The sequence below is a fragment of the Prinia subflava genome, chromosome 22 (genome assembly GCF_021018805.1).
Source record: "Prinia subflava isolate CZ2003 ecotype Zambia chromosome 22, Cam_Psub_1.2, whole genome shotgun sequence".
Taxonomy (NCBI): domain Eukaryota; kingdom Metazoa; phylum Chordata; class Aves; order Passeriformes; family Cisticolidae; genus Prinia; species Prinia subflava.
The window spans coordinates 1,561,574-1,585,720 of NC_086268.1; the positions used below are offsets into that span (position 1 = coordinate 1,561,574).

Consider the following 24,147-nt stretch of genomic DNA (forward strand, 5'->3'; position numbering starts at 1 on the left):
CCATCAACCCCTCAGCCAAAATAATTGCAGCAGCAGCCACTCACGTTCTGGTTGTGCAGCTCCTCCTTGTCCATGGTGGCCCTCAGCAGCTCCTGCTTGAGCTGCAGGACTGAAGCATCCTGCTGGATCAGCCTCTGCTGCAGAGCGTCCTGGGGAGAGCAGATCTCTGCAGGAGGGGCAGAGACCCTTCCCCGGGCTCAGTGCCCCCTTGGGCAGCACCCTGAGGTGCTGCCAGGAGCCCCACAGGGCTCTCAGCCCTCCTGCTGCTCCCTTACCCAACACTGATTTCCCTGCCAACATTTTGGCCACCAGCACAGAGGGATTTCCCTGCCCCAGCCTGAATTTCCCACCAGCAATCCCACCAGAAATCCCTCATGCCCAGGGATTTCTCTGCCCCAGCCTGAATTTCCCACCAGCAATCCCACCAGAAATCCCTCATGCCCAGGGATTTCTCTGCCCCAGCCTGAATTTCCCACCAGCACAGAGGGATTTCTCTGCTCCAGCCTGAATTTCCCACCAGCACAGAGGGATTTCTCTGCCCCAGCCTGAATTTCCCACCAGCACAGAGGGATTTCTCTGCTCCAGCCTGAATTTCCCGCTCCAGAAGTGACAGACATTGGCTCTGACACACAGGAACAGCTCTGGAGGGCACTCAGTGCCCTGCAGCTCCTGCTCCAGCCACGCATCCAGAGGGCACAGAGAGGCCAAGATCAGCCCAGGACACGAGCAGCCTTAAGCCCTGAGTGTGACCCAGTTGTGCAGTGAAATCCTCTCCGGAGAGGCCAAAGTCAGCACTAATTCTGCACCTTTCACTCACCCACAGCTCCACCTTGGACAGCTACGGCTGTTTGCTCCCTTCTGACAGGCAGCTCTAAAAATACTCCTCTGTCAGGAGGAGCTCAGCAGTGCTCACCTCTGCAGAGGCACAAACTGAGAATTTCTGGGCAGGACAGGGACACCCCAGGCTCTTTTTCCTGTGCTGGCAGGAATGAGTTCACTGGGCCAGTGCTACTGGGTGTGTACTCCAAGAGAGAGGAGGGAATAAAAGAGCCAGGAGAACCAAGCAATTTATGCCTTTTTTTGTTTAGAAGAAACAGGGGGAAAAGGGGGAAATATTTGACCACAGCCTTAGAACAGAAACCAGGAAATCCAGCTCCTTGTACCTGCCTGAAAATTCAGCAATAAACCACAGGATCCCCCACGTCCAAGCCCCCAGAACTCCTCCCTCCACAATCTGAGATTCCTCAAAGGTGTGTGGTTGCTGCTGGCCCCACTCACCTAAAGCACTGCTATTTATTTTTGCTGAAATTCCCCTTTCCTCACCTTTATTCCCTGGAGGTTCCGAGCTTCTTGTTTGTATTTCAGCAGCTCTTTCTGCAAATGCAAATGCAATTTGTTTAAACAAATTAAACAACTCGTCACCCCTTCAGAACCAAGCAGAGCCTGTGTTTTCTGCTGCAGGAGGAAGCACATCCCACCTTTCCCCACAGATCCAAGAGCCAGTCGGGCACTGAGAAATTTTAATGGTTACAAACATGACAAAAGCTGCTTTAAACATCAAACACTTCTGCCAGCATCAGAACTGGTCCCAAGCCTCCAGAGCTGGAGCCCTAGCAGAATATTCCCCATTTCATCCATCATGTTGCCCACCCTGCCTCATCCTCACCCCATTTTCCCCCCAAAAATCAAGAACAATCTGCAAAACCTCTCTTCCCCCTCCATCTGTCACCCTCTAACCTTCAGATCTTGATTTTCTTCCACGCTCTGGTCCAGACGGCTTCGGATGATGATCTGAATGTAAAATATCAGCGTTGTTATTGTGCAGCAGGGGCAGGGCAGGGCGAAAGGCAGCTGGAGCAGGGGAATTTGGGTCTGGGGATGTTCTCACCAGCTGCTCCTCAGGGCAGGCTCCACGCTCAGAAAGTTCAAAGGACCCTTCCTGCTCATCCTCAGGTAAAGATCCATTGAGCAACAAAGCCTGGGGAGATAAAGGAGGGGGAAAAATCTCATTTTCAGAGGTTTCAAAGAGAAATAGGTGAGCTGCAGCTCTGGCCAGCAGTCACTCCTACCAACAGTCCCTAACCAGCTTCATTTCCCATTTCTGCTGATTTATTTCCCTCAAAAACGTGGGGTTTTTTTTTCAGGAATGAACAAGAGGATTTATCCCCTGACAAAGCTCTCCCAGGGGTCTGTCACCCCATGCTCTTCCCCACAGAAAGAACCAAACAAGGACAACTCGGATTTCCAGGGAGTGAAGTCTCAGCTTTAGCACTATATAGGGTGTGTGTGCATCAGATCCCAAATATTTCCACCAAACTCCCACAAACTGGAGCCTCTAAGTTATTGAGTTATTGATGAATCCAATCCAATTTCCTGGCTGGCCACGCCAGCTGCCTCTCCCCGCTCCTGGGGATGAGGGGGCAGCAGTGCCAGTCCCTCCTGTCCCTGCCCCCAGTGGGCACAAAATGCAGCCAGATTTTACCAGTGAACCAAAGAACTTTTCATTATTTTTCTGGTGACTCTTTTGTGTCCTGCCCATTGTCCCCGGGGAAAGTGCCCGCCCAGCTGCCTGTGCTCCTCACACAATCTCTGCTTTGTTTACTGCCACATAAATATTTACAATTCCAAGGCTCTGTGGTTCCCAGCACAAACAGAAAGGGATGTTCCTGAGAGAGCTCAGTGCCTTCACCATATGGATCAGGGGCTCTGTTCCCCAGGCCACACTGGGCTGAGGGGCAGGGAGGGGAAACCAGGGAAAGGGGAAAAAAAGTCTCATTTTCAGAGATTTCAAAGGGAAATAGGTGAGCTGCAGCTCTGGCCAGCAGTCACTCCTATCAATCCCCACAATAAAGAATTGTGGGGAGAATGTGCCAAACATGAAGGTTCAGCCAAGCTGATGGGATGACTGATCAGGGCTGGGTGACCCTGGCAGGGAACACCCTCTGAGAAGAGAAATCTCTCACCTGCAAGCCTGAAATCATCTTTTTCGCCTCCTCCATCTCCTTTTCCAGGTGGTCCTGCTGCTCCAGGAGCTGCTCCTCCCATGAGTTCTCCACGTAGGACCCGGAGCTCCCTGCCTGCCACTCCGGCTGGAAGGGAGCCTCGGCCTCTTCTGCAGGAGAGAGGAGCTGGAAGTGCCCGTGGCAGCCCAGGAGGGACCTGCACCTCCCCAGGGCCAGGGTGTGACAGCTCAGCTGGCCCCAAGGGCTTGTGGCTCATTCCCGAGGCAAGCCAAGCCCTCCTGCACACACCCCATCCCAAATAACTGCACCAGATCCAGGGAGATCCCCAAGCACAGCCCTGGGGACAGTGCGTGTGACAGAAAAGCACCTGTGGCCTTTGCAGAGCATCCCCCAGTGCCCCTGCAGGCAGCATTGAACAATTTCAGTCCCCGGGCAGCTTTCCAGCTTTTATCACACGAGAAAGTCCCAATGTTTTACCTGCTTTAGTCTCTGTTTCCTCAGCTTGGAGGATCACAAGTCTCTCCTTCTCCTCCGAGGGGGCTATGGTGGATTCGCTCTTTGCACTGTGGACAGGGCTGGGTGAAGTCAGGCTGCAGAGCAAGGCAGGAACAGCTCTTTTAGATGATGCTGATCAGCACTAATTTTCAACAAGCGTGTCCCCATATTCACTTTTATCTAAGGATCGTCTGCATCACAGAGAAACATTCAACAACCCAGCCTGGACATGTGATTTTTTGAGCTCAGACTCTCACACAGGGGTAGGACCACACTCAAGAGTAATTTATTGCCAGCCTTGTGCTGGACAAAAAGCCACCCTGGCTTCCTCTCCTGCTCCAGAGCTTTCAGATGAATCATTTCAACTTTAAATCCCAATATATTTGAGAGTCAGAGTCCACTCACTCGTGTTCTTCGATTAAAACTTCTTGGAAGTGCCCACATATTTTCACAGGAGCCATCTCAGCTGACTGGGAGGCTCAAGCAATCTTTTTCTCAGAAATTCTTCCTGAGTGCATCTCCCAGACAACATCAAAAGGTGGCTGAAGCTCACTGACCCATTCAATGTACCCCGAAAGTCGCAGGAATTAATCCTTGCAAGTGTGAGCAGGAGTTAATTTTTCATTCTCCCCCAACACAGAAACAAAGGGCAGGGAACAAAAAGAAAAACAGTGTGGAAATAATATAATAGGTTTAGAAAAATAAGAGGCTTCAGCAGCTCCCTCCCTGCATCTTCCCAGCACGGCTGGTCTGTCTCCCACAGCTCCCACAGAATGGGAAGGGCCCTGCAATAGAGATGGAAATGACTTGCTGCTCCTGCCTGCCCCACTCCCACGGCCAGCACCAGCCTCTCCTCATTCAAATTACAGACCTGAGCCCGGTTTTTTGTGGTCCAGACTTCCCCCCGTGTGAAAGTGAAAGAATAATCATTGTCCAGTGGAGATCTCCAGCAGGGGCAGTACCTGTCCCTTCAGGTGTGTGTGTGTGGTGCTTAAAGGGCTCCTGGCTTTGCTGCAGGATTTACCTCCAGGAATTCCAAATCCATCATCAGACATATTTTTAATATCAAATTTGTAGCCAGCCCCTGCTCCTGCTCATTGCTGGATGGGGGCATGGCACAAAAATATGATTTGGGGTTAATTGTAATGCTGTTTATTATTTGATTTGGCAGTTCTGCTGGGACTGCATTATGTAACAAGGGCCAGAAGAAAGGATGAAACTTTCACACAACACAGACACCAGCAGGAAGCCCAGCTGGTGTGACATGGCCAGCAGCTCCGGGAGGGATTGCACTTCCTTCTAGGAACAGAGCTCAGAATTCCCTCCCTCCCTCCTGTTCTCAGCTGATTCTCTGAACCTGCCCTCACCCCGAGGCACTGCTGGTTCATCCGTGCAAAATTTGTCCCAGAAAAACACCACCAGCCACAGATGGGAGAGAAGGTGGTGAAACAGGGCGGCAGAAAAGGATGAGCAGGGTGAAAAACAAGGAGATGAGCCTGGAAATAACATTCCAAATCTGCTTCTCCCAGCGCTGGATGCCCAAAGCAAATAAAAGGCACCACAGGCAGGGACAGGTCCCCACAGCACAGGCAGCTCTACATTTCCTCAGACATTCCCACATCCCCAGAGCCTTTCCAGGGAGATTTCCCATCTCAAAAGGCCACTGGGCTCCCCCAGCAGCCATGACCGCCTCCCCAGCACTCCGAGCAGCAGCACAGGTCCGGTTGCTTTCTGCATCATCCACTGAATGCTGGAAACACCTGCCCAGGTATCAATCCAAACCACCAGAGCATGAAACACCCCTGATGCAACGCCTTTAAAAGTGCAGAACAATTCCCTGTTACAGCATGCAGAAAGCAGGGCTGGGGAATGAACGCTTTCCGAGGGAGATGCATGATGCAAACTGCTCCACTTCATTCCTTGCTCCGCTTGGTTCCCTAACCCACATCCAGCCTCCCCCGGGCCTGATCCGCCAGCACAGCCCAGGCTGCAGGGCAGGGAACGCCAGGGCTGCCTGAATCCCCGAATTTTAATAACACCCCGTCCCTGCTGCAGAGGACAATGGACACAATCGCTCACCATTTGACCTGCTTCCCTCCCATGGTCCCACTTGCACCTCTGGCCTCACACGATCCGCAGGATCCCGGCTCTGCTCATGCCTCCTTCCCTGCTCATGCCCAGGGCTCAGCGCAGGGCTCGCCAGCTCCTGTCAAACTCCTGGAGGGAGCTTTGCAAAGGCAGAAAATTCCCAGCAGAGACAACACACACAAAATAAGCGGCTCAGGGTCTCCGCCGGCCGAGAGGCAAATCCGCAGCCCCCGCGCACGGGTTTGATTCCGGGGGATTCTGAAGCCTGCCCTGGGCTCCCGCTGCTTCCCCTCGCTGCTTATTTGTCTCCCGCTGCTGCATTTTGCTCAGCTGCACAGCCGGCTCTTTCCATCACAAGGCTCCGCGGTGGTTCTCATCCCATCCCGCCCTCCGTGCGCTGCCGAGCATCCGAGGGGGCGCCGGGGGAAGGAGCTGCGGGCTCTGCCCAGGCTCTGCTCAGCTCCAGAGGGATGCGGGCTCTGCTCAGCCTCCAGAGGGATGCGGGCTCTGCTCAGCTTCCAGAAAGGGATGCAAGCTCTCCCCAGGCTCTGCTCAGCTTCCAGAGGGATGCGGGCTCTGCTCAGCTTCCAGAAAGGGATGCAGGCTCTCCCCAGGCTCTGCTCAGCCTCCAGAGAGGGATGCGGGCTCTGCTCAGCTTCCAGAGAGGGATGCAGGCTCTGCTCAGGCTCTGCTCAGCCTCCAGTGGGATGCAGGCTCTTCCCAAGCTCTCCCCGGTCTCCCGAGGGATGCGGGCTCTCTGCAGGCTCTGCTCAGCCTCCCGAGGGATGCAGGCTCTGCCCAGGCTCTCCCCGGTCTCCCGAGGGATGCAGGCTCTCCCCAGGCTCTCCCCGGTCTCCCGAGGGATGCAGGCTCTGCCCAGGCTCTCCCCGGTCTCCCGAGGGATGCAGGCTCTGCCCAGGCTCTCCCCGGTCTCCCGAGGGATGCGGGCTCTCCCCAGGCTCTCCCCGGTCTCCCGAGGGATGCGGGCTCTCCCCAGGCTCTGCCCAGCCCCAGGCGCGGCTCCCTCTCCTCCTGCTGTCACACGGGCTGTGCAGGCACAGCCTTTCTCCGAGATGCCTGGCTCAGGGGTGGGGGATGGAATGCTGCTGGAAGGGGAGGGGAAAGGGGGAGGGATGGGTGAGGGGCTCGGCAGCCTGGGAATCATCTGATTTTTGGCGAATTTTTCCATGAATCATTTCGGCAGCCGGCGCTGGTTGGTGCTGCCGTCCCTGGGAATCGCTGGGGGAGTCGGAGCGGGGAAGGAGCCGGGGATGCTGCCCTGGGACACCACAGCAGCAGGCTGGGCTGGAGGGGGCTGCCTGCACTCAGTAACGCCTCTCACTAATGAAAAACCCATCTCGTTTCTCCCAGCCAGCTCTCCTAACCGAGCTCGGCACGTTTCTCCCCACAAAAGGGAAAAAACATCATTTTCATGGTGCAGAATTGTGCCAGCAGAGACATCCCCAGCAGCTGGAGCGCTCCCAGGTCTGGGTCATTTATGGAAAGGTTCTGCCCCATCAGCAATACCATCACCACTGCATGGTGGGCACAGAATTGGTGACATTATGGAGAAAAATAAAATAAAAACGTGGAGTGCGCAGAGGGGTTTTTGTTTACCACCAAAACGCCAAAATATGAGGAAACAGCAGCCACCTGATAGGGTAGAAATGAAATATTTCTAGAACATGAAATACTGAAGCTCCCTTAAACTGAGATGGATGAGAGCAGGGAGCAGAATGTGGCACTCCATGGTTCAAGAGCCAGCGCCGAGCTCCTGTGGCGTTATCCCTGAAGTGCTGCTGCCAAGAGCAGGATTTTTACATGGCCTCAAAGCACAGTGCTGACATCATGTGGAGGCACGGCTCCAGCACTGCCTCCCTGCGAGCCCCACGCTCCTCCAAAAGTCTATTTATAAACACGCTCTCAATGCCACGCAGCAGAACCGGGGGATAAACACGAACTCTTGTGGTTTTCTCCTCTGTTGGGTAAAGCAATCTCGATTTTAAGGTATACGGGGAATTATCGGTGCTGTGGAGCATAAAAATTGGCCTGGGAAAGGCTGGGGAAACGTCCTGCCTGCTGAGAGGCTGTCAGTGGCAATCTGTCCTTGGCAAACGAGCTCCTCACTCCCACACGCACGGGAGGGAGGCACTGGGGCAGGGGAAGGACAAGGAAAAGCAGAGTTTGGGCTGTCAGTGGAATGGGAGACTCTGGAGCAAAGAGCTGCAGCTCCCCACATGCAGCCCTGCCCTGGATCCGCTCCAGATGGGCTGAGCTGGAGCACGGCACCGCTTCCACAGGGAGCTCCCTGTGCTCACTAACACAGTTCCTGCTCTTCCAAGCAGTTTCTGCTCCTCGGGGGGGAAAGGGAGAGGCTTCCCTTTACTACAGAGCTCTCCGTGCTGGATCAGCTCCCTCACTGGAGGGATTTTTCTTCAAAAGTCCATTTTTTTTGGCAGCAATTTCTCTCCCATACCCACAAAACCAACAGAAAACTGCTTCACGTTGATTGCTGAAGTTTCACCCTCCACACCAGCCAGGGATGCCCTTCCCCATCAGAGCTGAGGAGGGTTTGGTGAGGACAGCAGGCACTTTAGGGAATGCCAGGCAAAGGACAGGTCCTGGCAGTCAAATTCCTTACCTGGAGGGGTGGGACTCGAGCGGGGCGTTCTGCTGGCCCTCGTACTGCTGCACCAGGGCCCGCACGCTCCAGTAGGGATTCTCAATCTCCTCGTCCATGCTGCTGTTCCTGGGGGTGACAGTCACAAAATGAGGGCAGCCTCACCCGAGGGCAGCTGGAATTCTCCTGCCTCCAAAAAGGAGTGGGGGGAAAGCTGAGGAAAAGGAGGTGAGGAAGAGGAGACAGCCGGGAAAATGCAGATTTTTCTGTCAGGGATCCTCATCTACTTGGTGTTAAGGGAAAACAGGCAAGCAGGGCTTGTTGTTTTAAACAATTCTGTGTCTAGAGAACTCCAAAAGCTCTGGGAATGCAAGGAAACATCACAAGGACTGGCTTTCCTGAAGAACTCCAAGGCCTTTGCAAGGGAAACCTTTAACATTTCATTTCCCAACAAAATTTACCATTTCAGCCTCATTTGCAGACTCATGGTGCTCCCTGGAGCCAAGATCCAATGGGCAAATGACCTTCAGCTGTGGAAATGAGGCCCTGCACAGCCCCAGCAGTTAAATGTCACTGCTATTGCTGTTATTGTCACTCACACAGCACCTTTGGCAAGGGGCAAAGGGGATTTTCAGTGATTCCCTGTGTGTGTGTGGATTTTCAGTGTGATTCCCTGTGTGTGTGTGGATTTTCAGAGTTATTCCCTCTGTGTGGATTTTCAGGGTGATTCCCTGTGTGTGGATTTTCAGTGATTCCCTCTGTGTGTGTGGATTTTCAGAGTTATTCCCTCTGTGTGGATTATCAGTGATTCCCTCTGTGTGGATTTTCAGGGTGATTCCCTGTGTGTGGATTTTCAGTGATTCCCTGTATGTGTGGATTTGCAGAGTGATTCCCTCTGTGTGTTTTGATTTTCAGGGTGATTCCCTGTGTGTGGATTATCAGTGATTCCCTCTGTGTGTGTGGATTATCAGTGATTCCCTGTGTGTGGATTATCAGAGTGATTCCCTGTGTGTGGATTTTCAGTGATTCCCTGTGTGTGTGTGTGGATTATCAGTGATTCCCTCTGTGTGTTTGGATTTTCAGAGCGATTCCCTCTGTGTGTGTGGATTTTCAGTGATTCCCTCTGTGTGTGTGGATTTTCAGTGATTCCCTCTGGATTTTCAGCATCCCCAGGGCTCAGCAGCCTCAGGAGCAGAGGGATGAGCAGTGGAGGAGCCACAGTGGACTTGTACAACCTCCTCAGCCCTGGAGATAAATCCCCAGAGCTCCGGGGAGAAAACCTGGCCTGTGCTTCACTGGGCATGGGAACATCTCCACGGACACAGCACCGAGGGCAGCGTGGGGAGAAGGAGGCAGCACAGCTCCCTCTGCCCGGGCTGTAACTCCCTGTTCTGTTCCAGGGAGATAAAAAGAGACCCAGCTCTGCTGTAAAACCTGGGAATAACCTGGGAATAACCTGGGAATAAAACCTGGGAATAAAACCTATTAATAACCTGGGAATAACCTGGGAATAAAACCTGGGAATAAAACCTGGGAATAACCTGGGAATAACCTGGGAATAACCTGGGAATAAAACCTGGGAATAAAACCTATTTATAACCTGGCAATAACCTGGGAATAAAACCTGGGAATAAAACCTGGGAATAAAACCTGGGAATAACCTGGGAATAACCTGGGAATAACCTGGGAATAAAACCTGGGAATAAAACCTGGGAATAACATGGGAATAAAACTGGGAATAACATGGGCATAACCTGGGCTGGCTGCAGGGCAGGGCAGTGCCCTCTGCCCCTCTGTGGGTGCTTTGCCCACCGGGAGCTCCCTCCTGCCAGGAATAAAAGGACAAGGACGGGTTTATTTTCATCTCCTTTTGAACCCAAACCCAGCCCAGCCTCAGGGGAGCAGGGAGGAGCCCCTCACCTCTGCCTGTGCCTGAACACGTCCCGGCCGGAGTGTTGGACGTCCTGCCGGACATCGGCCAGCGCCGCCACCGCCCCCTGCGCCACCGCGGCGGCCGAGCGCGGCCGGAGGCTGCCCGGGGCTGCTGCCCGGGCCCTGCCCGCCGAGCCGGGGCTGCCAGCCCTGCCAGAGCCCGGCTTGAAGTGGGCAGCCAAGGCCAGGATCAGCCTCATGGTGGATTTCAAGTTGCCGTCGACGATATCTGCAAAATGCAAAGGTTTGGGTGAGGCGCCAGCAGAGCTGCCCCAGCACATGGAGATCGTGAAAGGCAGCAGGGCTGCTCCAGCTCAGCTCTGCAGGGCACAAAGTGCCACCTCCAGAGCTCTGAGCAGCCCTGAGCCTCCCTTCATGGCCATTTCCAGCAGCTAATTACTGAACACGTAATTACTGCACGCTCACTCAGAAGCAGAGCAGTTACTGAGGGCTGACCACACAACAGCAATGCATTTCTGCATCCTGTGCCCACAAAGTGTTTGCAGCACCCTGCAAATGTTAATTAATCCTATCCAGTGATATCACATGAGTATTTTCCAGCACACTGATGTCATGGCAAAGAGCAGCCACTCTTCCAGACCAAGATTTCCCAAAACAATTTAGTCAGAGCCACTCCAAGTCCTGACTAAGCCACGCCACAGACATGTGGTTGTGCGTTGTGTCTCCTCTCTGCTTCCAGCCCGTGGCTTCCACAAATATTTTTTCCATGTCTCCTTTCACTCCAGCAGGTTTATGTGAAACGTTTTGGTGAAAGATTCCAGGCCTGTATTCCTCATTACACCACTGCCTGGGCTTCTGAGTGCTCAGAAGCAGGAAAAAAGTCTCTTTTTTCCTCTGCATTATGCATCTTTCAACCCAAAACCTTCACTAAAGCAGAGGGGGGGGAAAAGCCCCCAACTCCCCCACAAACTGCTCATTAATTGACTCATAAATTACCTGTTTGACAGAAAACAAAGCCAGAAACAGAATTTCAGTACCCAAAATCACCCCCAGGGCCAAGTACCTTTAGCCGAGGTCTGGTGCATGCGGATCTTTCTCGACGCCACGAACTGCAAGACTTTCTCCACATTTTCCCTCATCTCCTGCTGGCTGCTGGGGTTGGCCCAGATGCCACTCAGCTTCTCACCAGCTGAGGGGAGAGAAAAAACTTTATCAGAGGAGAACTGACCCGCTGGGGAGCCTCAGAGGGACTGCTCTGGTCTCGTGTGTGGCTGCTGCATGGGGCTCCTGCTCTGCAGGAAGGCAGCACCAGGGGCTGTTTTGGGATGGTGTCAAGGTTTTGGGGGGGCTGCAGCAGGATTCTGGCAGGATTTGGGGGACCCAGGCTGGAGCTGCCTCTCCCCAAAGGACTGAGATCCATGGAAAGGGCTCACCTGAAGAGTTGCACCCCGTGGGACAGACCCACCTGGGAGAGGTTTGGAGACCTGGGGCAGGGCTGGGTGTGAGGAGGAAGGAGCAGCAAGGACAACAAACTCCCTGCACCCCATTCCCCGTCCCCCTGCCCGGGGAGAAGGGGTGACACCAGCAAACAGGGCCCTCTTCCCAAAAAACACCCCCCAACTCCACGTGGCAGCTCCCAGTGTCCTGCCAGGTTCCCCCATCTGCTGCAACTGCCTCTGAACCATAAGGGCTTTAATAGAATTGCATTTATGATCTGATTTATGATTGTTTTCCCCTCCCCATGAGCTCTGCCACCCCCAGCAACATCTGCCCGACAGATGCCAGAGCCAGGGCAGCCCCTCCAGAGCTGGAAAAACAGGCCCAGATGGCAGCACTGACCCACAATCTCGACGAGCAGGGCCAGGGTGACCCCATCCCGCAGGTCCTGCCGCAGGTCCTGCACCGGCCTCACCGCCGGCCTCTTCTTCAGCTGGGAATTCACCCAGGCCACATAGGCCTGCAGCTGTTGCTGAAACACAAAATAAAATGTTTGCAGGGCAGGGATGTCGCTTTTCTCTCTGATTTCACAGATCTCCTGCCCTGGAAAGCAAAGAGTGGGGGTCTCACCCCACAGCCTGGCTGCAGCCCTGCCTGCTGTGGGCAGGGTGGGAGGAGGGAGCAGGGCAGGACCCCTGAGCTGAGCAGGAGCTTCTCACAGCTCCTGCATCTGAGCCACACCAGTGCTGTCACCTCCTCCCTTTGGGGACAAACTTTGCTCACTCTGAGTCCCATCCCCACAGCTCTCAGAGCAGGAAAGCTGAAAACCTGAAAATGCAGGAGCAGGGAACCCCGAGTTACTGCCCATCAAACAATTCCAGGACAACCAGGGGAGGTTTCCTGGAAGAGACAAGAGCCTGCCTGTGCAGCCCTCCCAGCCTGGCTCATTTGGAGCAGTTGCACACCCCCTCCACGTCCTGGGAGCTGCCTCAGCACTTCCACTGGCCCAGTTTCTATTCCTGCATGCAGGGAGGCTGCCTTGGGCCCTGGGAGCAGGAACAGGGCAGCTCAGGAGGGATGCTGTGTGTGGAGAGACCAGAGAAACTCAAACTCAGCTCCTGGGCAGTGTGAGAGACCAGGGAAATTCAAACTCAGCTCCTGGGCAGTGTCAGAGACCAGGGAAACTCAAACTCAGCTCCTGGCCAGGGTGAGAGACCAGGGAAACTCAAACTCAGCTCCTGGGCAGCGTGAGAGACCAGAGAAACTCAAACTCAGCTCCTGGGCAGTGTCAGAGACCAGGGAAACTCAAACTCAGCTCCTGGGCAGTGTCAGAGACCAGGGAAACTCAAACTCAGCTCCTGGGCAGTGTCAGAGACCAGGGAATCTCAAACTCAGCTCCTGGGCACTCTGAGGACCCATCTGGCACAAGTGACCCACAGGCAAAGAGCAGATCCCAGCGACCTTTCCCTTTCCATCCTGTCTCTGTAACCCTCCCAGGGCTGCTGGAGAGGCTGCAATCCCTCTGGGCAGGGCTGCCGTGGGACACGGAGGGTAAACAAACTGATCCATTGATGGGATTACCTCCCTTTTCACTAAGCTTCCCATTATTGTGCCCATGCAGCGCGTTTTAAGCCCCCATCCCATCTGATCTCAGCGGTGTCAGGCAGAGTTTATGCTTTTCCAGCCCATCAAAGTCACAATCTGGTCACAGCCTGGCTCTTAATTATCCTGACATAGGAAATCCAACTTTAATCACACACGGCTCGCCCTGCTGGCCCAGAATGTGCCTGGCCCTGAGCTGGGGCAGCTCAGCAGGGGCTGGGAGCTGGGAGGGGACAGGGCTGAGGGGACAAAAGGGAGCACAAGGGACAGATCTGATCCATCTCTGCTGGGCAGGGGCTCTGCAGCTCCTTCTGCTGCGGTGGCAGCAATGCCCAGCCCCAGATTTCTTTATTTTCTGCTTTTTCTGATCATTGTAAGAACTTCTGCTGATTCCCCAACGGCGCAGCCCCTCCCAGAAATTCTGCAGTTTTTGGAGGAGTCTCGGGGGCTCTTCCACTTCTGTCTCATTTAAAGGGAAAACCCTTTAAAGTGCATTGAGCATTTTGTTTTCTGTTCCTTCTCTCAGAACATTCCTCGTGCATTCACAAAAAAAGAATTTTTGGCAAGCTTTTAGTCTCTATCTCTTAAAAGCAGGGGGAGGCTGACACGGTTATTATTAGTTAAAAAATTTAAAAAAAGCCATTCCTACATCCCAGAGCAGTTACATTTTAAACAATGACTGTTAAAAGGAGGCTGCTGAGGCAATGGAATTGGGATGTCACCAGGACAAAGTCGTTTCATTCCCGTGGCTGCTGTAATCCTGCAGACTTACACTTCATTCACACTTGGCTGGTTGGTTTGGGGTTTTTTCCATCAAACATAAGATTTTCCTGCAGATTTTCAGACAGCTGGACTGAAGAGAATTTCCTAACTTTGTACCCAAAAACCTGGCAGGATGAGGGGCTCCAGCAACAGCCTGGGATTGCTGCAAAACTCAAAAATGCAGGCAGGGAGCTGAGGGGAGCATGTGACTGAACCTACCAAGGAAAACCACCAGAAATAAAAGTTTAGTGACCCAAAAATGACAAAGTGCTGTGAAATGCAGGCAGGGACAAAGCCCCAGAGCTGCTCAGCAGAAACCCCGAGGGCAACTTGAGGAGATGGGGAGTCCAAAATTCTTCATTCTCCATCAGCTGGGGAATAACCAGGACATGGTGGGCTGCACCTTCGGCCCCTCAGCACAGCCACAAGGTCTTGGTGCTCAGATTCACACCTCTAAATCCACAGATTCACACCTCTAAATCCACAAATTCACACCTCTGAATCCACAAATTCAGGTCTCTAAAAACAGGGGAAGGTTTTTTGTTTCACCCCCTCAGGATTCCTTTTCAAGGCAGCTGCTTCAGCACAGCCCCAGATGTCACCACAGCGATATTTGCTGCTGGGATGGGCACCATTCCTGCCTTCCTGGAAAATACTCCGGGTATCAACTTCCAGCACAGGGAGGACAAAGATTTGCTGGGATGTGTCCAGCAGCTCTTCCCAGCCCATCCCAGCACCCCAAACCCCTCCTGAGCCTGCATTTCCCCCAGAAATGCCCCAAACCCACGGGTTCTGTCCCCATTTGGGGCTGCAGGCATCACAACACCCTCTCCCACACAGGGCTCAGCTCCTTTCAGCCAACAGAATTCCAAAAAAATAAAAAAATAAAGACCTGGGAACAAACACGACACACCTCGAGTGTTCCTGCTTCCCCTGCACTTTGGTTTGAGCTCTGCTCAGCCCAGCCTGGGAGATTTCAGGGCTCAGCTCCTCACTAATGCTTCCCCCAAACCCAGAATTTTTCAGAGGAAAACCAGCCTGGAGTGGGGTTTGCTATACAGAACAGACATTATTTCGGATTATGCTGGAGCTAAGCTTAATCCTGTTTACATTAACACAGCTTTGTGTTCCAAAAAAAGCCCCTTTTACCTGTACCTGGAGGGAGCTGGAGCCCAGGCACAGCCCTGTGGGACGTTTCTGTCTTGCTCTGGAAGACTTTGCAGGGCAGGAGAAGAATTTTAAATCATTTTTTTAAATCATAAAGATTTTTAAGTGTCAGGGACTACAGGACATCCCAACAGAGTTCCACGGGCAAATTCCAGGCTGGGACAGATGAGGGTAATTTTTACCTCTCTGAGGATAAAATATTGCACATTTTGGTGTTGAACAAATAAATTTTTTAGCAAGGAGGGCCTGCCCTGCTCACTGTCCTCTCTCAGTAGGTCCTGTGACCCTGTTTCCTTCCTCTCTACATTAATTTGATGAGTTTGACTCCATCCTATCACTGGATTTAGAGACTCATCCTGCTGGATTGATGTTTTTGAGGTTCTTTCCCTGATTTCCCTCTGTGCTCTGCTTTGATGAGCAGGGCTCCATCATTAGTGTTTGTTTTATGGACCCATCCTGCTCCAGTGACGTTTTTGAGGCTCTTTCACTGATTTATTTCCCTTTGTTGCACAGTTGTGGCCCCTGCCCAAGCCCCGGGTCTGACGGGGTCAGCAAGAAGAGCCCTGGTGCTGCCAGGATGAAAGGAATTCACTGCTCCTCCCTGCCAGGACCTGAACCAGAGCTCTGCAGCAGCCTAATTGCATCAGGACGTGCTGGTTGAGGCCCTGTAGGATTGTTAAGCTTTCTGACATTACCTTAATTAGATGGGAACTGTAATTTTCCACCCAGCCTCCCTCCAGTTTGCTGATTTGTTTTTTTGTTGTTGTTCAAGAAGGTCTTTGTAGGAGCAGAAAGCACCAACTCCCAAGCAAAGAAAATTATTCCAAAGACAGCAAAAGGTTTTTTTCTTCCCTCTCAAAACTGATGCTTGAAGGTGAGTCAGGATTTTCAATGTGTGGAGATGCAAAACCACCCAGTTACGACCACAGTGATGCCAGAATAACCAGCACAAAACTCTTCACTCCTTCACAAAACTCTTCATTTAAAGCAGGGGTTGGTGTCCAGGGTGCCCGGCTCTCCAGCAGGACGTGGAATTTTGGACTGCAGAGTTTTCCACCTTTTCCTCAGCCCTTTCTTTACCCATTAACAGGAGGAGCTCAAGAGTGAACAGCAAGGCCCAATTCCATCCAAACTCCCTAAATTATTTCTGCCACTTTGATTTTTCACTTCTTGTAAAGCCAAAAAGAGCCATGGCCCATTCCAGGGTTATCCAGCTTCCAGGGCAGGATGGAGTCATCCCCACCTGTGCCTAAATTCACTGACATTTCATTAATTGTGTGCTGTGAGAGGGCTCAATAACGCAGATGTGAGATCCTGAAGCAGCAGCACCCCTCACATGATGCTCAGCAGGTCTGAGGCCCTTTCCCCACCCAGGCAGAATTTCTGTGCCAGCTGCAGGCAGAAAATGAAGGTGAAAACTGGCAAAAAGCTGAGCTTTGAGTGCCAAGGACTCCAAGGAGGATTTTGGAGCACACCCTGAGTTGTCAGATGGCTCCACTGCACCCAAACAAAGCCTGAGGTGTGCCCGAGCACGCTGCACTGACACATCCCCGGTGCTCCAGGGGGGAGAGGGGGCATTGCTGCTCCCTCAGCAGGATCCAGGCAGGGACAGAGAGCTCTGAGAGGGGTCTGAGCCCCTCAGGACCCCAAAATCTGCAGCAGGGACTTTGCAGAGGGGAGGGACACCCAGGGAGGCTCCCTGGCCAGGATGAAGGGCTCTAAAGGCACATTTAGACACAGAGTTTTGGATTCCCTCTGCCCATCACTTGCTGGGAGTGTGGCATCCCCTTCACCTTTAAATTTTTTATTAAATCTTTACCTTTACCCACAAAGCAGCTGCAATGATCTTCCTGTTCCTGCTGAAAGGGTCTGAAAGGCAAAGATCTGTGCAGATGCCCTGTGACCACTCCCTGGCCAGGATGAAGAGCCCTAGGGGCACATTTAGACACAGAGTTTTGAATTCCCTCTGCCCATCACTTGCTGGGAGTGTGGCATCCCCTTCACCTCTTTAAATTTCTATTAAACCTTTACCTTTACCCACAAAGCAGCTGCAATGATCTTCATATTCCTGCTGAAAGGGTCTGAAAGGCAAAGATCTGTGCAGATGCCCTGTGACCACTCCCTGCCAAGGGCCAGCCTGGCTCAGGGCAGGGATTGAGTCCCGGTGCTCCAGCCCTAATCCCACAGAGCAGCAGAGACATCCTGGCCCTGCTGAGAGTCCCACTGCTGGCCAGGCACCAGGACTGGGGGAAAAACCTGCCAGAGAGCAAAGGAGGCTCTGCCAAGGCACACCTGGGGTGAATCCAGGTGTGGGCAGCCCCAGCTGCGTTCTTCTGTCTGTGCTGGGGGCTCGGAGGGGTTTCAGGGCAGCCCAGTTGGGTCAGGGAGCCTGGAAAGACTGCGAGGGCTCCTCAGAGGCAGCCACGGCTTTGGCAGGGTGGGGAAGGGGTGAAATGCTGCCAGCCCCACCCCAAAACACCCCAAAACCTCCAGGGCTGGGTGTGCTCAGGGAGGGATTCAGGGCTCCGGGGAGCCCTGGGGCTGAGCAGGATGAGGAGGGAGCCAGAAGTCAAAACAGCTCTCCATGGTGAATCCTATTAATCCTATAAATAGCCCTGGTGGCGGGGAGAGGGTGAGTGCAGCTCCTGTGCTGAGATCACAGAGCTGAGACCTCTGGTCACAGATCAGGGGAGGGCAGCAGAGCCAGGGCCGGCCCACACGGCCAGAAAATAACCCCAGAAGAAATCACCCCAAACACAGAAACCACCCCAAACACAGAAACCACCCCAGAGAAATCACCCCAAAGAGAGAAACCACCCCAAACAGAGAAACCACCCCAAACACAGAAACCACCCCAGAGAAACCACCCCAAACACAGAAACCACCCCAAACAGAGAAACCACCCCAAACACAGAAACCACCCCAAACACAGAAACCACCCCAGAGAAACCACCCCAAACAGAGAAATCACCCCAAAGAGAGAAACCACCCCAAAGAGAGAAACCACCCCAAACACAGAAACCACCCCAAACACAGAAACCACCCCAAATCAGCCCCAGGACATCGCCCAGGGCCAGCAGCTCACACCTCCCAGGCAGGGTGGCACCTCCAGAGGATGTGCACCAACCCCAGCAAAGGATGTGGCAAAGAAGGGGGAAGGAGGGAGGTTGTGTGGGAAACCCAGGAATTACCCACTCAGCTGAGAACCAGGGAAATATTCCATGAAACAGGGAACAGAGGGACAGAGCAGAGCCCTGCAGCACCTCCTGCCCACAGGAGCCACCTCAGAACGTGGGGACATTTCCCTGAGCCTGCATTTCCCTTGGCTGGGGGCCCTGCTTTCCACACAACCTCTGCCTGAGCCCTTAGAGCCTGCCCGTCCTCTCTGCAGTGAATTGTTTGTTCAACATAATCCTGGAGAAAACAGTTATTTTAAATTACTCACTGCAGCAGGCAGCCACGTAATTAAGTTTGCCAGAGGAAATGATCCTCCAGCTCGAAAAAGAGAAGGTGTGTTCTTGTCAAAATGCAGCCAGGCTCATTTCTGACACATTTCTCTGTGCCCCAGCTGCTTCCAAGACCTGACAGAAGTGTCAGCACATAAATAAACTGCATTTCCCCGAGGAGGGGAACAGGCTGGGGCCACATGGACACAGTCAGAGCAGATGAGACCCCTCTCTGTGGCTCCCTTTCATTTTAAACTCCTGCTTTTAGCGGCCACACATCCCCAGGCACCATCCAGCCATGGGATTGAATTATTTATCTGCCTGGGAGCAGGAGAGGGCCCCACAAACAGCAGGGAAACACCTTCAAGGCAGGGCAGGCCATTAATGAGGGACTTCAATGCCCACGGGGGGACTTTGCTGCGTCTCAACATCAAACAAAACCATGCTGGCTTCAGATGTGTGCAGGTGACAGCGACCAGGAGGGCTCTGGCTCTGAAAGGGAAGGGAAAAGGGAAAAGAACAGGCCTGAGGTGACAATGCTGCGATTGAGGGGCGCCTTGTGCAGGGTGGGATCCCGGAGCTGGGCAGCAGAACAGGCAGGAGCGCAGGGAGAACAGCGATGCTGCCGGCCCCAGCACTAATTAGGGGATAATTGGGCTGCTGAGGCGGCCCTCGGTCAGAAGGGATGGAGAAAGGGAGGCCAAAGGAGGGCGAAAGGAACTTCCCGGAGCCTCCGGGCAGTGCTGGGTTTGGTCGGAGGGCTGGGAGCACCCGTGAGGTCGGGACACAATTCCAATTCCACATCAATTCCTGCGGGAATGAACCCTCTGTGGGAATGAACCCTGGGCAAGCAGAGACGGGCAGGAGGCACAGCCGGGGACAGCTCAGCACTGGCACAGCCCTGGCACAGCCCCGGCACAGCCCTGGCACAGACCCGGCACAGCCCGGCACAGCCCCGGCACAGCCCCGGCACAGCCCTGACACAGTCCTGGCACAATCCTGGCACAGCCCTGGCACAACCCTGGCACAGCCCCGGCACAGCCCTGGCACAGCCCTGGCACAATCCTGGCATAGCCCCGGCACAGCCCTGACACAGTCCTGGCACAATCCTGGCACAGCTCTGGCACAGCCTTGGCACAGCCCCGGCACAGCCCCGGCACAGCTTTGGCACAATCCCAGCACGGCCCTGGCACAGCTCTGGCACAGCCCCGGCACAGCTTTGGCACAATCCCAGCACGGCCCTGGCACAGCTCTGGCATAGCCCTGGCACAGCCCCGGCAGAGCCCCGGCACAGCCCGGCACGGCCCCGGCACAGCCCTGGCACAATCCTGGCACGGTCCCGGCACAGCCCTGGCACAGCCCTGGCACGGTCCCGGCACAGCCCTGGCACAGCCCGGCACGGCCCCGCTCCATCCCCGGTGCCCGGGCTGCGCTGCGCGTCCTTGTCAAAGCTCCTCCCGCTAAACTGATTTTAGTTTTACTTTTGTTGTGAGGAGGCAGAGACCCCCTGAATCCGCTTTTACGGTGGGAGGGGGAAGTTTCCTCCACAGCCGAGCTGCCCGTGGGTAAAACCCGCGGGGGCGAGGCTCTGACCGCCCGGGGGTCTGCCCCCTCATTAATTCTGTCATTAATTAATCAGTCGCGATTTGAGCCCGAGGAGGATGTGCTGCCCCCAGCACAGGAAGCGTGAGCTCGATCTAAACCCGGACTTGGCCGGCTCAGAAGGAGCCCGGCGCTGTGGAGGAGGGGATGGAGCGGGTCCAGCTCCTCCCGCAGCCCGGGAGCCGCGGCAGGCTCCGCTTTCACCCCGGCTTGTTTTCCCCAGGGATGGCCGAGGTTCATTTTCTGTGCTTAGCGGGGTGGTGGAGGCACAGCACCCCGGCTCTGCGCGGCTGGGAATCACCAAACATCAAACTGAATTAAGTTCTGCGCTCTAAAAAAAGAATAATAACAAAAACCCAAACAAACAAACGCAAAAGAAGATCCCTGTGACCGAGTGAGACATGAAGGAGCAGCCGCTCTGTGGTTCCAGCAAATCCCCCCCGGTTTTTCCTCCTTTCCAGCTCACACCCGGTCGTGCTCCAGCACGGGCTGCCCGGGCATTACCGAGTCCATAAATACCCAACAAAACTCATTTTTTGTGCTCCCTGAAGAGGGAAGTCCCACGGCACTCCCCACACAGGATTCCCACCTCTGGAGTTTCTTGGTGCGTGTCCTTATTTCACAATTCAATACTCTCCTAGCAGAACAGGCGAATAAAGAAAACTGAAAGTTGAATTTCAGTCCGCTGGGGATTCAATTTACAAAAAAGATGGGGGGGAAATAACCCCAGAGCAGCTCTTTGTCAGCCTCTCCCGAGCAATCAAAGCAGACCCACAGCCCCCAGACACGCTGAGGAGAGGAGCGGATTCCACACAACAAACGCTGCCCCACGCCCCCCAGCAGTTTATATTATTTATAATAATAAATAATATTATTATTATAAAAATAATAAAAGCGGCGAGAGGAGCGTGAAACAAACCCTGAGGGAACAACAGCCACAAACTCCTCACTAAACTCCTGAAACCTCGCAGGGGACCGGGACAATTCCCCCAGCACCGCCCTGGTTCTCCCGGGACAGCGCGGCCGTACCTCGGTGAAGCCCTCCTGAAGGATGTCCAGCAAATTCCCCCTGGCCAGGCAGGCCAGCATGGTCCCGGCGGCGGGCGGGGGGCTCAGGGGGTGCGGGGCCGCCCTTCCCTCCTCTTCCTCCCGAGCACAAAGGCCGGGAGCCGCTGGGGAAGGGCGCTCATGGTCCCGTCTGTGCAGCGGGGCCGGGGGCGGGCTCGGCGGGAGGAGCGAGCGGAGATGTCACACGGTTGTCACGACAACGCGGCGGCTTTGCGAGATGCAGGCGCGGGGAAAACATCTGAAAGCCATTTCCAGGCGGCCCGCAAAGGTCCTCAAAGACTAAATGGGATTTTTTAAACGCGCCGTGCGCTGGGAGCCCTGCGTGGTGTGGGGGGAGAGAGGAGGAGGAGGAGGAGGAGGAAGAGGAAGAGGAGGAGGAGGAGGAGGAGGGGATGCCTTGCACGGGGAGCAGAGCACTGAGAGAAGATCGCTCTGCAGCCACAGGAAGCTGCAAGGTTTGCAAGTGTGAACATTGCATTTTTCAATGAAAAAAACAAAAACCAAAACACACACACAAAAAACCCCACCCCCCCCCAAAAAAAAACCAAACACCAAAAAACAAAACAAAAAAACCCCACAAAAACAAAACAAACAAACAAACAAACAAACAAAACAAACAAACAAACAAAAACCCCACAAAAAACAAACAAACAAAAAATCCCCACCCCAAACCAACCAAACAAACCCGAGAGAAAACCTCCCAACAATCCAACACAGCCCCCAGCTCGCTCTCTCCATCACGAAGTGCACCCATCCCAGAAATCAGTCTCGAGTGTCTCCAGGCCGCCTCTGGAGCTGGTGTCACCTTACAGGAAGGGCTCAGGGGGGAAGAAAAAAATGGAAAATGAAACCGGGATAGGTGAAACCCCCGCAGGCAGGCACAGAGCAGCACTGCCCCGGCGCCCGCAGGTTCCAAAATATCCTGCCAGGCATTTCTGAGTGTGAGACGCGTTTAAAACAAACATTTCTTCCCCTGCCTAAGTGTTGAAGCATTTGAGGAAAAATCAGCTGCAAAATTTCACTATTTCAGCCTGCCACAGCTAAAATACAGAGAGAGAAGCAACAGGTCCCTTCCCTCTGTAAGAAACCCAAAAGGAGACGCTTCCCTCGCCTCCAGTTTTAAATTATTCATGTTTGCTCTCCCTGCTTTTCATAATTCCGTGGGAGGGGAGATCTTTATGTTTTCATCGATTCTAATACCACATCTGTTAAGCAAAACAACAGATTACAGGCAGGCTTTGCACAAAGCCTTGTAAGCTGGAGCTGCTGGGGGGTTGGAGCCCTGATCCCTTCACTTTTGAGCTTCAAAACGCCATTAAATAAATATTTAACCCCGATTTTTCAATGCAATCGAGCAGCTTATGCCTGTGCAATTCTAATAAAATTTTGTGGGAAAACAAAGTGGTTCCCCCATGAGACAAAAAGTGACCTAATTTTGAGGGGAAAACCAACAAAACACACTCTGAGCTTCCACTGTGGACTTTAAAATGCTCTTCTTGGCTAATAATTTATATGTATTTATATTTATTACATTATATATATTTAACACCTCTTTTTTTACATGGTAAACACACTTTCTATTTGTGATAGACCAGGGAAGGATGCTGAGATTTTTGGGTCAGCCAAGAAGAGCTGGGGCTGGTCTGGGATCACCCAGGGGCTCCCTCTCACCCCCTCTCCCTCCTGCAGAGCCCCCTCCTGCCCCAACAGCAAAGGCAAAATGTTCCAAATGTTCCCAATGTTCCCAATGTTCCCAATGTTCCAAATGTTCCAAATGTTCCAAATGTTCCCAATGTTCTCCTTTGCCCTGCCAGGCTCAGGGACAGCCCTGCTCAGGGATTTTCTCATCAAAGATTTGATTTCTGCGGGAGGTTTCTTATCTCTGCCTGAGTGCCAGGGAACAGGAACCAGGCCGAGCCGTTCTTCTGTCCACTTTGGGGACACAGATGGGCCTGGGGTGGGTGTGTGGGGTGAAAATAACTTTTAAAAATTGACCTGCACTCCTCCCTTTGTGTTTCCCTCCGACATTTCCAGCCGCTCGTGGCAGGGGTTGTGTTTTCCCATCAGTTTTGTACCAAAGGTGCCTTTCAATGCCAGCAGCCTCTCAGCAACAGGAATCCTTCAGGATCCTCCCTGGGTTTTCCCACAGGAATCGTCTCCCCGGTGATCCCAAACCCACCGGGGCAAAGGTATCCCAAGGGTGCCCCCGCAGCCGCCCCTGGGGTGCGGGAGCTCCCGGCCCGAGGGGTGGTGGCAGTGCTGGTGGTGGCATTGCCACCTCCTGGCCACTTCCAGCATGACCCGACCCTTGTCCTTGCACACTTTGGTCACTGAAATCGGGGTAGGGGGGATAAAAATCGAAATTCCTGGTGCGGGAATTCACCTTGGGGGTTTGTGGGGCCGCTGCTGCACTTGTGCCACCCACCCCAAAGTGCGGGGAGCACCCAAAAGAGACAGAGGGGACCCAAAAAAGGCAGCTGGGAACTCACAGAGGGTGCAGGAGGCTGCGGGGGGTGACGGGGGACAGTGTCCATCACAGGGCCCGGGCTGGCGTCACCTCAGCGCCCGGGGAAGGTCCCAGCGCCCCTGAACCTGAGGGGAAAAGCAAATCCCCCTCAGAGGGGCTGGGTGGGCACGGGTGGGATGGGATGGGATGGGATGGGATAGGATGGGATGGGATGGGATGGGATGGGATGGGATGGGATGGGATGGGATGGGATGGGATGGGATGGGATGGGATGGGATGGGATGGGATGGGATGGGATGGGATGGGATGGGATGTGGTGGGATGGGATGTGGTGGGATGGGGTCTGGAGCACAGGGACACCCAGGAGCAGGGCTGGGCTGTGGGATGGGAATGTGGGGAACAGGAACAGGAGCAGAGCAGTGCTGGGGGGTGAGGAGGTGCTGGGGATGGGGTGGCACGGGCACAAATGGGGACAGAGAGCCGCGGGTAGGGGTGGGATGGATGGGATGGGATGGGATTGAGGTGAGATGAGGCAGA

The 24,147-nt window shown here is 53.9% G+C and overlaps 1 protein-coding gene across 2 annotated transcripts in view; it reads right to left on the reverse strand.

Annotated features, from left to right (window-relative positions):
* Positions 1-24,147, reverse strand: part of DIXDC1 (DIX domain containing 1) — a 29,560-nt gene that overhangs the window by 5,246 nt on the left and 167 nt on the right. Inside the window, exons 2-12 of one of the 2 annotated variants that reach the window (XM_063417802.1) lie at positions 23,633-23,735; positions 11,899-12,028; positions 11,123-11,248; positions 10,087-10,327; positions 8,188-8,295; positions 3,441-3,553; positions 2,964-3,112; positions 1,889-1,978; positions 1,738-1,791; positions 1,324-1,374; positions 45-149 (exon numbers count right to left, since the gene is read on the reverse strand). In XM_063417802.1, coding sequence (XP_063273872.1) covers positions 45-149; positions 1,324-1,374; positions 1,738-1,791; positions 1,889-1,978; positions 2,964-3,112; positions 3,441-3,553; positions 8,188-8,295; positions 10,087-10,327; positions 11,123-11,248; positions 11,899-12,028; positions 23,633-23,677 — 1,212 coding nt within the window. In that variant the 5' untranslated portion in view covers positions 23,678-23,735. Of the gene's footprint in view, positions 1-44; positions 150-1,323; positions 1,375-1,737; positions 1,792-1,888; positions 1,979-2,963; positions 3,113-3,440; positions 3,554-8,187; positions 8,296-10,086; positions 10,328-11,122; positions 11,249-11,898; positions 12,029-21,104; positions 21,657-23,632; positions 23,736-24,147 lie in introns of those variants that run through there. The other variant, XM_063417801.1, reaches the window with a different exon arrangement.